The 13,456-nt window shown below is 44.0% G+C and overlaps 3 protein-coding genes across 4 annotated transcripts; 2 read left to right on the top strand and 1 right to left on the bottom strand.

Annotated features, from left to right (window-relative positions):
• Positions 1-3,035: 3,035 nt before the first annotated feature.
• Positions 3,036-5,089, bottom strand: LOC114363049 (DNA ligase 1). Its single transcript, XM_028318653.1, has 3 exons — positions 4,864-5,089; positions 3,983-4,684; positions 3,036-3,654 (listed from the first exon to the last, which is right to left on the bottom strand). The coding sequence occupies exons 1-3, from the start codon at positions 5,087-5,089 to the stop codon at positions 3,050-3,052; spliced, it is 1,533 nt and encodes a 510-aa protein (XP_028174454.1). The 3' UTR covers positions 3,036-3,049.
• A 311-nt stretch (positions 5,090-5,400) lies between these two features.
• On the top strand, positions 5,401-6,522 carry LOC114363051 (OCIA domain-containing protein 1-like). The gene is made up of 3 exons (XM_028318656.1): positions 5,401-5,765; positions 5,857-5,983; positions 6,129-6,522. The coding sequence occupies exons 1-3, from the start codon at positions 5,655-5,657 to the stop codon at positions 6,329-6,331; spliced, it is 441 nt and encodes a 146-aa protein (XP_028174457.1). The 5' UTR covers positions 5,401-5,654; the 3' UTR covers positions 6,332-6,522.
• Positions 6,523-7,603: 1,081 nt separating this feature from the next.
• LOC114363050 (OCIA domain-containing protein 1-like) lies at positions 7,604-13,456 on the top strand. Of its 2 annotated transcripts, none has more exons than XM_028318655.1 (6): positions 7,604-7,805; positions 8,085-8,211; positions 8,787-8,964; positions 10,075-10,217; positions 11,782-11,887; positions 13,314-13,456. In XM_028318655.1, the coding sequence occupies exons 1-6, from the start codon at positions 7,734-7,736 to the stop codon at positions 13,402-13,404; spliced, it is 717 nt and encodes a 238-aa protein (XP_028174456.1). In that variant the 5' UTR covers positions 7,604-7,733; the 3' UTR covers positions 13,405-13,456. The 2 variants fall into 2 exon arrangements, with proteins under 2 accessions (XP_028174456.1, XP_028174455.1); XM_028318654.1 differs by having other exon boundaries at positions 7,606-7,814.

Here is a 13,456-nt window from a genome sequence, read left to right as displayed (position 1 = left end):
ATCCGCGCGCCCGGCGCCCTCTAGCGCGCTTATCGCTTTTACAGAAAGCATGCGACGAGCACCGACTTCGCGCTTCATCAACTAGATGGCGCACTCAAATTTTCCACTAAATCACGTGTTCGGCAGGAGGAACCTGCGGTGGGCACGACCTCTGTGAGGAGATTAGAGCGATTAGAACCAAAATAAAAACAATCAAATCGTGTTTTGATCAGGCGTTATCTTCACAAGTGTAAATTACCTATTTATACACGCACACGATAGTGAGTAGTGGGCTATGTAATGAATAATAATAGTTTTAATAATATTAAGGCACCCACCACATTTTTTTAAGAGTGATTCAAGAGGAAGGTTTATAATATTTATTTAATTAATATGTATACTTAGCACCAGTGCGTAGCCGAGGCGGGTCGCTAGTCGCTAGTATGTTAAATGTGTATTTATGACTTTAGTTTTAGAATAGAATTTAATAAAAGGCAATTAAGCACTGTTGTGACTCATTTGCGATTGCTTGATAATATAGGTATTATTTCGATAATATAAAAAATAACGCACCACGTTGGGCGCCAATTAAACTTCAATTAATAATTATTTTGACTTGTTATAAATTATATTTTATGTATTTATAATCTTCACTGATGAGTGCAGAGTTCTCTTGTCTTAAACCAGATCGATGGAAGATAGCGAATATGAAGACACAAAGAGAACGTAACATTTAGTCTTAATTTCGAAAATGTCGTGGTATATGGCGGTAGCTTAATTCTGGTTTGGGGAGGGATTTATGTTTGGGAGTGGTGGTCGATGGAGAACACATGACTTCTGAATGGTACACTAGGAACATTTTAGAAGAACATTATGTGCCATTTACTCCATTTATTGGGGACTCCTTTAGTTTTCACGATAATGCTCGTTCTCACAGAGCTCGCTCAGTACAGGCATATCTAAACCATTTGGATTTATACCCATGATGCAGTGGCTGGCGAGATCCCCAGACAATAATCCTATGTATATTCGTAAACTATTGACGTTTAATCTAAACATCCAAACCAATTTTGTTTCTGTAAGCCGTGGGTATAGTTTTCATACTTAGTTGCCTTTAGGCGGATGGTGGGTAACATTAATTTATTTAATTTCATTTTTTATTTCTTAAATGATTATTGTGTACATACGTATGTGCGACTTCACGTTTTGTAAAAAACTCAGTGGGAACAGACAAAATTACAAATATTTAATATAGATACACACAAGGCAAGGGCTTATCTCTGTGCTTGATATTTACTATTATACGGTTTTTTTTTAATAGTGAGTGAGGGAGCGTCTGTGCTATTGCCATTTGCCCCATACTATCATAACTATCTTCGGATACCATAGCATCAAAATATGCCAAATTGTTTCTTTGCCTGTCTTACGTGGGTGTCTATGCAAGTAGGTAGACGACCCGGTATGAAATGTTGGGGGGTACCTACATTTTGAACAAAAAAAAAATTAAAATGAAAAATCAAGTAAAAATAATGTGACATTCACGTCGATCGGACCGAGCAGAACTTATTAAAAAATCTAGAAAACTGCAACTCCCTGCTCGCTCCTCGCTGTTTTCCGCTAACCTGTAACTACTGCACCCCTTCTATGATCTGAGTACTGCACCTACCTATTCGGTAGATACAAAGCTTAGTACTCTTGTGAAAGACCGTCTTGATTCTAGTATTGTATATACCTAGCACATTTAGAGATGAATGACAGTGAAGTACCTAAGTTCTGCTAATTAAACAAGATCTTAACTGTTTTGACGCCCAAGAAAATTGTGTCAAATAAAACACCATTCATAATCAGAGTAGGCACTTAGCTTTTTTTAAAAACAATTGCTTAATATAACAAAATATCGAACTATATCTTTCTAAATAGTTTATTAATACTAATAAAATTAGACACGTTGAAAAGCGGTGTTGTGTAGCGGAGTTGGCCGCGATGAAAGCGTCCCACTGGTGGTTGAGCGCGGGGGACAGGGCGTGAGCGGGGAAGGTGGGGGGCAAGCGCGTGGTGGGGCTGCCGGGGACGTCGGGAACGGCGGGGACGCCTGGGACGCCGGGGACGCCGGGGACACCCGCATCTTTGCGCTGACGCCTGGCCCCGAGCAGCGCGGTCAGCTCACGCTCAGCGACGTTTGTTGCCGTGCTCCATTGCGGTTCCATTACTAAGGCAAAACATTAATGTCAAAGTAAAGATTTTTTTTATTTGTGGGTATACCTACACCTACTATAAATAAATTTAAGATTTTCTGTGTGATTTAGCAAATAAAGCAATAAGTACATAATAATATTATTATCTTTCTTAAACGAAATTCTCGTGTCACACAAACTCCTCCACAATGGCTTGACCGATCATTTTAGTAAGTAGGTCTGAGATAAAACGTAAACTACTTAATTTTCACATACTTCCAAGAGGATTTTTCACGCGTAGGAAATCGCTAGCACAGCTATAGGTTACGTATATACAATGTCGGCCAGGTGCAAGTGACCGCCCGAAATATTCTAGGTATTTAGTTTACCTATCGAGAAAAAAAACTTGTTTTTGGGCGGTCACTTGCACCTGCACGACCTAGTACAGGGATGGCGAATCAATGGCACGACACCAATCACAAAAATCACTAATATAATAAAATAGTAAATAATGTGTTTTTAATTAGGGCTATCGTATTTGCCCTCGTGGCACTAACTGACGAGGGCAAATACACTGTATACCACTCATTGTTAGCATCAGGTGTTATATGGCACGTCTATGATTACATTACAATACATCAAACCTTTTTTTCGGAAAAGTGGCACGTTGATACATAAAGGTTCGCCATCCCTGACCTATAACCTCTAGTTTGTATTGTTAGTTTGCAATGTTTTAGTAATAAAACAAAGTATTAATATCTTTGAGTGTTATACTTCATTTAGTAAATAAGTTATGGAGGTAGAAAAAAACAAATTACATAAAACATTACCTACACAACGAACACAATGACACACAAATACATAATATTGTTAAAAGCCGAGCTTAACCACTTTCACTACCGAATTATGATAATCACTTGAAAAAGTACAGTTGTAAACAAATGTGCGTCACGGTCAAGGCGCACCGAGCTGACCGCGTCCAGCAGAGACATGTCGATGTAGTCGCACACGAGGTCGTCCCAGTTGTCGGTGAGCTCGTGGATGTTCTTGGCGTTGGCCACCAGCTTGTGGCGCATCAGGCGCTTGACCTGGTCCAGGCGCGCGGGCGAGTCGGCGAACACGGCCTGCGCGCGCATCCACGGCTCGGCCGACGACGGCGGCTCCACCATCACCAGCGTCGGCAGCTTGTGCGTCACCTGCAGCAGCACCGGCGGCTTCTTCGTCGCCGTGTCCAGGTTCATGCTCTCCTTCCGTTGCGCCTTCTTCAGAATCGATAACCTTGACTTTTCGGCTAACGACATTTCTTTAGAGATGTTTGCGGTTTTAGCTGTAGTTGATGAGGTTGTAACGGTTGTTGTCGTTGTCGTGGAGGTGGGGTGGGACTCGGTGGGGGGAGGCTCGGTGGTGGTGCGCTTGGCCGGCGACGGCGGCAAAAATATGCGGCGGTTGGACAAGTAGTCTTCTAGAGACCGCGTTGACAGCTTCAGACTCTCTTCCGTCACTGAGCACACAATATAAGCCACAGGTTAGCAACCGCACTATCACACTGTCTGTCACTGATTCGATGAGATTTTCAATAAACACAATATTATAAAGACCCTCTAATAAGTAATATTACTTTAATTTTACCTGTCGGTCTAGATGTAAGTTTTTGTAAAACTGAACCACTTATCTACTAAGTAAAGGTACAAAATAAATTGCCCGTGATTAAAATCCATTCGTCATTTATGTTACTTCAAGCAGGATTCGAACCCGTTACCAAAATGCGAAAGTTACAAGATGAAAGTAAAAAATAAATAGTTGTTTAATAGATAATACATCTTTCATACCTGTCGTCCGTCGCAACAGTGATGGCAATTTTTTCTTAATATTCATTACTCTCTTCATGTCGTAGTAGTCGCCGCTGTAGTCATCATAGCCCTTAGACTTCCCCTTGGCCTTTTCTCCTTGTAGAATGGGTTCGTCCTCGTCTGACGGCTCTCGAGGGCCGGGCATGGACTCGTCCGGGGGCCGGCGGCGCATGAGGCGCTCGCTCAGCGGCCCCGGCCCGGGCGCGCGGCCCATCCCTGGAAGCATCCACCGATCGACATCAGAGTCAGATTTAGCGGATTCTTCACCATCCTCTTTTTTTAGCTGCCTATCTCTAGGCTTTCTTCGCACCACTCTCTCACCGCCCGCTCTGTGAGCATATCGATCTTCCTCAAAGCTTTTTCTCTTATCATTTCGAAAGTCTTTATCTATTTGTAACTCCTCTTCAGTATCGCTGTCGTCGTTCCTGATTTTGTGATTTTCAGAATATTTTGGCAACTCATCGTCGTGCCGCTCAAATTTCCGACTTTTGAGGCGAGTGTGGTGTTTTGTGAAACGGTTACTTGACCTTGGTTTGGGGAAATCGTCATCGGGATCGAACCGGTCCGCGGGATCCGTGTGGATGTCGTCTACGGCTCGACTCTTTTTGTGTCTTCTAGCCGGTCGGTGCTGCCAAGATTCAGCCTCGTCGACTTCTTTCCCAGGTGGTGATTCTGTTTTACCTGTAACAATATTTGAAATAATTCTTCTATCAGATTTACTAAGTCATAGCGTATAAAATGGTAGGTAACAGGACATACATCTCCTGGCTCACAATCAGCCTTACTTTAGTTATAGGTAGGTACAATAGGTACTTTACTAGCGTCAGATGTGTCTAACAGCGCTGTTGTGTCAAACGTACCAATCTGTGAGTTCGAAGGGTCTTCCTCGTACTTGTAGTCGAGCGCGGCGGGCGCATCCGGCGAGTGCCCGCGGTAGTCGTCGGGCTCGGGCGCGGGCCCGTGCTCGCGCGCGTCGTAGTCGCCGCCGCCGTACTGCGGCATGCGCGCGCCCGAGTAGTCGCCGTAGCGCGCCGCCGCGCCCGCGCACGCCGCGCACGCCAGCGCCACCAGCAGCGCCCGCGCCATGCCTCCTCCGCGACCGCGCCCGCCACGCACTCGCTAACACGCAGCAACAGCACGTTCACTGTGCGATCTTCCGTTACAATTTTGCGACATAATTCTTGAACAGTGACCAACAGTGACTACGAATTTGACATTGATAGGTTGTTTTCATTGTTGCTGACATTTTTCGTGGTGTGTTCAAACATAAAGGTGGTACTTGTGTGCTTGCCAGTGAGAGCTGAAGTGGATTTAGTTATTAAAAAAGTAATTCGTGTTCTTATCTATAAAAATAATGTTAAATTATAGGAATTTTCTAGATAATTTGAACAATATAAAAATGTAATTGAAAAAATAATACAACTGCAAATGATGTATCTGTCCACTCACAAAATTATAAAAAATGTAAGACTGACATGAATGTCATAAAAATCTAAAATCAATCAAGCAAAATGAAACCCGCATCCTAGTTTCTAAAATAAACAATGAAAATTCCAGTGCCAACAATTTTTTGAATTTCAATAATGTGTGAAAGCCCCCCATTTTCTACCAGTGTCTACAATGATAAAGTAACAGACCTTGCGTCGACGTAATGAGCGAGAAAAAAAAAGGCAATGATAAAGAGGAAGAGGACTGTAGCTGCTACGCGGAGTCGCGAACCAAAAAAACTTGCCCGCCCATCAGAAACGTGACGCACCCGCTAGTAAGCACTGCTGCGGTCGCTGAAGAAGCAATAATATTCATACACTCAAGTCGACTCTGCACTCACTGATGCCTGGAATTTTTTCTTTCAGCGCTACTATGAATTCACTCAAGATGAGATCAAAGCTTTGGAGGAATGCGACAGGGAGAGCTTCTACAGACGCTGCGTGCCATTCAGCTCGGCATTCGCCACTGCGACATACGCTGCTATAAAAACAGGTGAGTCCTTGCACACTCTGAAGGAAGACTGGTAGGGACGCCACGAAAACCTTCATAGAAGTAAGCACCTGTCGGTTGATTTTTGTTTGATTGTTTTGGTGACGTTCCCGCCTTCCTTCTTACTTCTATGAATGTTTTCTTTTAGGGCACCTGGCTCGGCACCCGCACTTTGGCGTGTTCCCGAAGGTGCTTACGGCAGCGCTGCTGGGTCACGTGGTGGGCCGGCTGTCGTACTCGCCCGACTGCGACGCGCGCCTTCGCGACCTGCCGGGCGGCAGCCGCCTCGGCGACCTGATGAGGCAGTACCACGCGGCCAACAACCCTCCGCCAGACCCAAAAAAACGCTGACCTCATCAATCTAGTGATTTGTTTGAATACAATAAAGAAGTCGTTGTTATTGACATGGTGTTCATTGTCCTTCCTTTCACCTAAGTAATTGGCGTATCTGGGGTTCTTTTTCAGGGAGGGCCTGGCCCCTAATAATATTAAAACACACCACTCTCCTCTCTAGTATGATCACGATGGTATTTTAATTTTTACTGCAAATGTACCTATCTACACCTATTTAACGGTTAATATCATTTGAATTGATAAGTAGGTACCTACTTATTATTTGGGATTTCTTGGCGGGAATGTGAAGCAGTTAGCAGTTTTGATTTATTTTCTGAAATTGGCGTTTAGACGACTAATAATGTGTAATAATGGTGAATTATTAACCACTACGTAAGTGTTCGTGAACGTGCACGAGTGTGGGAATGAAACAAAACAGTGCAGCGTGATTCTTCGGATTTTCTCAAGTAGTCCTTTTAAGTCCTGAAGACTAGAGTGTACCAATGTGTGTTACCAGTGATGACTTATGGTTCGGAAACGTGGCCTCTCACTATAAGCCTTAAATACAGAAGCTCAAAGTTACACAGCGTGCTATAGAGATGGCTATGCTCGGTGTTTCTTTACGAGATCTAATCAGAAATGAGGAGATCCGTAAACAAACTAAGGTCGCTGAGTGAAATAGCCCGACGGATTAGCAAGCTGAAGTGGCAATGGGCAGGGCACATAGTACGCAGAACTGACGGCCGATGGGGCAGCAAGATTCTGGAGTGGAGGCCGCGTAGGTACCGGAAAACGCAGCGTGTGACGTCCACCCACAAGGTGGACTGACGACATCTTAAAGGTAGCAGGGAAGCGCTGGACGCAGGCCGCTACCAACCGGGTAACATGGAAAGCATTGGGGGAGGCCTATGTTCAGCAGTGGACGTCCTATGGCTGAGATGATGATGATGATGAGTTCATAATTATGAAGTCTCAGTAAAGCACCACAACTTTACTGAGACTCAAAGGGTGGGAAGGGTGTGAATCCTTCATTATATCATTTAATTAACCCAAGTCCCATGCATCCCACTTTTGGTCCCATTTTGTAACTGGACTCGCTTGAAACTTGAAAATGGCACAAATCAAGTCGGCCTCGACACGGGCCTCGACGTGTATTGCAAAAGAACAAGAAGAAGTACCATGACGTCTTGAATTATTATTTTTAAAGAAAATAATCACAGTTATGGATATCTGTGATAAAAATCTTCACACGTTGCGAACCTAGTCAAAAAAAAGAAAATTGTCATTACATAACGTCATGTGAGTGAATGTCAATGTCAAAAAGATGACTGATCATAATCGTTGAGGTTCTTGAGGTTTATAAATATTTTTTACGAGCTGAGACTGTTTTTGTGACCGATATTGATGAAGTAAGATCAGAATGAATGAGCCGAGTGCGTTTGGTTACCAGGAGGATGGGCAGCTTCAACAAGTTCCGATCCCCGGCGGTCAGGTAAACCCGGTAAGGTTATTTTTATGCGTTGTTGTGCTTGGAATTTTTGATTTCCTGCAGAGCAGGCGATATTATGGACTGAATGAACGTTTCCTTTTTGTTCTGGAACAATTATTGACGATTGATTACCTCCCAAAAGTTCTGACGTCATTATTTTATCAGACATTGAGGTTAATGTCCTATTTATTTGTTTACCAATTATAACCTTACCAAAACTTGTTGTGGAAGTTCAGTCCAGCGTCTGTGTAGTTGTGGTGGATGCTAACGGCTGTGTCGTAGGCGCAGTACAAGTTCTCGGCGGACGAGCTGCGCGTGCTGGGCGAGTGCAACCGAGAGAGCTTCTTCCAACGCTCGCTGCCGCTGGGCACGCTGCTGGGGCTGGGCACGTGGAGCGCCGTGCAGAGCGGTGAGTGCCGCGGTACAGAGGAGACTGGTGTGTGGCCCCCTTAGCAATCCCTTCAGTCAAATTCTATGTTTATCGGTCAAGCCCAAGCTCGTAGCTACATGAAAATGTAGCTTAACGAAACTAGGGGTTTATCTATTTATAATTATATTTTGTAAGTAATTGTGGATGTAGTACCTACCTAGACAATAAATATTTGGTAAATGAGAGGAGTAGTATAAGGAAAAAAGTGTTTATAATGAAAAAAGTACTACATATTAGGTGGACACCAAATGTTGTGATAGATTTTATCAGTAAAACTAGCTGTGCCCGCGACTCCATACTAGGAAACTGCTGCATACATTAATAAACCTTCTAGAAAGCATCCCACTTAACACCAGGTATGATTGTTGTGAAATTCCAGCCTTGTTATGCATAAAAAAAACTTTCAACTATCGCAACCAGCACCATTATCAATATTTCTCCGGCATCTTTTATACTTCTTTCCAAGGGTAATCATAGCTATCATTTAAACTAGCTAAAGCTACCATTCAAGTTTTGTTAAACAATTAACATAGTAAGTAATTTTACTGTTTCAGGACATCTCCGAGCAAATCCAAGGTTTGGTGCCTTCCCCAAATTAACGCTGGCCGTGGTGGTGGGCTACTTCCTCGGCAAGCTCTCGTACCAGTCAGCATGCGCCGACAAACTGATGGCCCTGCCCGGCAGCTACATCGGACAGCTGCTGCGGGATAGAAGAGATGGAAAAATTGGGGGGTATGATGAAATTACTTTTAACTTTTGTTTTATTCTCACAGCAAATAATATCATCCCCTTTCCTACTTAAGATATTTGATTTGCTCTATTTTTACCCAACTGCGCCAGAAGGAGGGTTATGTTATTGAATGAGGTTTGTTGAGATTTTCAGGTTTAGACTAAATTCAGATGGTCGGGCGCCGCTGACGCGCGTACCTTCATATACGTGCAATCATGTCAATTGTCATAATGTAATATTTTTACGCGAGTGAGTTCTCTTCAGAGTGGAGGCGTGGTCGTGGACGTTCCTGAGGGCCGTATTGTTCAGTTATCTAAAGTCTGTCTGTCAGTTACGCGTTTATTATTCACCCGCCAAAGCGCAGAACTGTAATCACGCAGACGCCAAAAGTCCAGCGCACGCGCCTCCACTCTGAATGAGGCCTAAGAATATAGGCGCGTTGACGTGCAACCATCTGAGAAACAGTCAATGTGGTGACTGACTCGTTTATGACATCACTAGCTTTTGCCCGCGGCTTCACCCGCGTCAAATTTAGTTTGTCACATATCGTCATAAATTATAAACTATATGTTATTCTGGGTAAACAATAATATGTTTTATTATTGTTTACCCAGAATAACATATGTATAATTTCAACAAAATCCGTTCAGTAGTTTTAGCGTGAAAGAGTAACAAACATCCAGACATCCAAACTTTCGCATTTAATAAATATTAGTAGGATAGGATAATATTGACTTTAGTGACTTGTAACCTGTTTTGAGACGAGTAAAGTTCCACAGCCTGCGAATATTTCGAGAACCACAGAAGTTTTTAGAGGCTTAAATCTATTAATATTAGTCGGCCGTTTGGTGTAGTGGTTCGAAACGGACTACTATTCCGGAGGTAGCGGGTGCGATTCCCGCACAGTACAAACATTTGTGTGCATGAACATATTTGTTTGTATTGGACTGGGTGTTTTCTATGTAATATTAAGTATGTATTTACAAAAAAAAAGTATTTAAGTATGTTTATATCCGTTGTCTAGTATCCATAGTACAAGCTTTGCTTAGTTTGGGACTAGAAGCGCAGTGTAAAATGTCTAAGAATATTTATATTTAATATGTGGTCCGCAGGACTAGCCAGCCGCGGCAGGCCACGACGATGTTCGGCGCGAGCCCCGGCGACATCTACTCGGACGCGGGGCCCGGCAGCTCGCTGGACCTCGACACCGACCGGCCCATCTTCAGCGACGACACCTACCGCCCCGACAACGAAGGTCTCTAAACTTTATTTACGAGCCCACGCTTTTACTGGTCCCTTTCCCATGGAGACACCGTTTTTGCAGGATGCCCATTTCTCAAGTGCACATTTACACGAACATCTCGTTTGTAGTGCCGCCAACCAGATTTGAACCAATCCATTCAAATCTGGAATTCACACTCACGTGACTTTTAGTTTCGCGGGATTGCCGTGGGAAAGGGCCATAATGTGCAGGGGGCGTCGTGTGAGTTTACATATAACGCATTCGATGTCGACTGCGTAAAAAAGTGACATTAAATGTAGGACGAATTGTACAGTGCTCTTAGCGGATCCGCTTCAGGAACTAAAATCTTCATCTATATTTTTTTAACACGCTCGCTAGTGACCTTTGATGTAAACTGTCACTAAGCCTTGCTTCAAATTGATGTAAGACAAGTGAACCTAGATATTGAGAGGCGAAATAGAAGCATTGTTTGCGCATGTGTGAGATTGCCGCGCTCTCTTAGTGCAGCAGCCATTTATGGCCTGCTCAGAAGTTTATTAAACATATTATCATAATAATTTATGGCAACATTATTCCCTGTTGTTGAATCGTTATTCTGAAAAGGCGTAATTTCGGTCAGATACTTTACCACCTTGCTCACAGAACAAAATACTTACAAAAGAAATCAGTTTTTATTTTTACTTTGATACTTTTTTTGCTGAGCGAGCAGTCTCTGGCTACGGCTGCAATACCATTAGCAAAACACTTTTTAAGTTTTTATAAAAGCCTAATTTTATATCATTCGACTAGGACTTGCACAGCGGGTACTGTATGCACAGCGAATTGTCCCCATGCACGTAGCCTTTGCCCTTTTCACAGACATATAGCGCGGGTAAGGTAATGTAGCCGTAGCATGAGTACCGAAGTCTGAATTTTCGAAAACCCCAAAATACATTTTCAGGAAAAAAACGGCGGTGAAACAAGGATCGTTGCATAGAGGTAAAAATCTCATTTTAACACGTTCTAATGTAAAGCTTATTTGAGGGAAAGAATATCACATAATGTTCTTAACACCTAAGACAGATAGTTATAGGCCCCTTTATAATATGCATTGGTTACACGTGGTGGATGTACTCATAGCTCTTTTTTTTACCACTACTCATCAATGTCACCAAATCAAAGAGGAAGTAGGGGGAAGTAGATATCATAAAAATTATAGAATCGTACGCGTACTGGACCCCGTTTTCTATTGTATAAGAAGAAGATAACGCAAAAATACGTCGCCATTTAGGTAGGTTAGGTAGTTGAACACAAATCAGGCTCTGTACCTCTAGCATGAACAAGTTTCGTCTTCGAATCGTTACCGTATTCGACAAAATTCGATACTCAACCTTCGAATTAAACGATAATGTGACAATTTTGATTCTCAAAATAAGTTTTGTGCAACCATTTCTTATACTAAGTTCACTTTACGACCGTTCACAAGGGCGCTGTTGTAGTTTTCGTAATAAATCTTTCGATGGCGATTCGAATACGCAAACGATTGGAACTCGAAAGTTTTTCGTGTTAGCCGTACTGAGCGCGGCGTTGGTTGCAGGCCCGAGCGCCGCGCCGCTGGCGCCGCCGCGGCCCGCGCTGTCCTACGACGACCTGCGCCGCCAGAACCGCGGCCAGCACTCCGACGCGCGCCAGGACCCCTACAAGTACGTAGCGAACGATCCCAACTTGCCGTGATATGTGTTCGTTTCAGCCCTAACACGTCGACTGCTTGACAGGCTTTTTATGCGAATGGAAAATGCACTGAATTGCATACCCAAAGGTCTGGGGGGCCAAAAGGTTATGTGGGACTCTTCCTCCCAGAAGGGCCTACCCAATAAAAACCAGTCGGGTCTCTGGTTAGGATATTCACAATGACCTGTCCTGCGCGCTGCCCTCATCCAGGCCCTTCCCGCGACCTTCCCCAGACCATCGGTCCACCTAGTGGAGGGTTTGCCCACACTGCGTCTGCCGGCCCGTGGTCAAGAATTTTTCTGCTCCGGCGGCCATCAGCTCTACGAGCTATGTGCCCCACCCACACTTCCACTAGATTTTAGCAATTTGGCGGGCTATGTCCGTCACTTTGGCTTTCCTGCAAATCTCATTTCTTATTCGATTACGCAGGAAAACTCAGAGCATATTATCACGATCTATTGCCCTTTGGGTGACAAAAATTAAAATTTATATAATTGACCGCCTAAAAGCCGATTACGGCAACGAAAGGCCACAGCAGACATGCTACTTTTAGCATCGGCGATTTTGCGACTATATCGACGCTAAATCACCTTTTGTAAGGTACACTATACTAGGACAGATAGGTACATTTTTATTGCATGTTCAATGAAATCAATTTAGAATTCATAGAGGTATTCCACACTGTGCACTGGCCATGTGCACTGTGCGTAGCCGCGCCCGCGCCGGTCCTCGTTTGCCAACTTTACTCCCAGGGGTATCGTGGGTCTGAAGTGTAGTTCTTTGACGAGACCCACGATACCACCAGGGGTATCGCCAGGGGTATCGTGGGTCTGCAGTGTTGGCGACTCTGTATGTTCGTTGCAATATTAAAATCGTGAGATTCTATCCATACAGCACCACGATTTCGCGACTTCATGCGTTCGGTCGCGGTATCGGAATAGCGCGTTTTAGCGACTACTCCGATACTGGATCGGCTACACTCGGCTGGTGGAGAGGTAGAAGCCAAGCTGCCTAGTGCGCAGAGTCAGTAACGTTCAAACGCTGTGTCGATAGCTTCCAAAAAGCGTCTCAATCGTCGCATTGGGGGGTTTTAAGTGTGCGATAATAATATGGTAGCTGCATTCAGTTTCTAAAAAGCGGCTAAGTCGCCGATCGCTGATACTAAAAATAGCATTACATATTAAAATTTCTTAGCGGTTAGAGTCGCTTCTCAAACTAAATTTTAAATAAACAACTTAAAAAAATCGGATCGCCTTAAGCATCAACCACCGCAACGCGTGCAGATCGCTTTCGCCGGCGCGATCAAAGGCCAATGACAGGTCGCGCGACCAGTTCCAGTTATTTAAAAGAAAAGTAGCATATCTGCTGTGGGCCTAACTGATTCCGTCTTTGGTGTAGGATGGACCAAAACGTGCTGCCGCCCATCTCGCGGCCGGCGCCGCGCCCTGCCGCGCCGCACACCAATAAGTACGGCGACGCCATGGAGTGACGCCGCCCCTGTACAATCTGTTCATATTGCAATAAAGTAGTTAAGAGATTCA

The sequence above is a fragment of the Ostrinia furnacalis genome, unplaced genomic scaffold, assembly GCF_004193835.3.
Source record: "Ostrinia furnacalis isolate ACB-3 unplaced genomic scaffold, ASM419383v2 OfSCF6946, whole genome shotgun sequence".
Lineage (NCBI taxonomy): Eukaryota > Metazoa > Arthropoda > Insecta > Lepidoptera > Crambidae > Ostrinia > Ostrinia furnacalis.
Note: the sequence above shows the minus strand (reverse complement) of the source record. Positions and strands in the feature narration are given on the sequence as shown.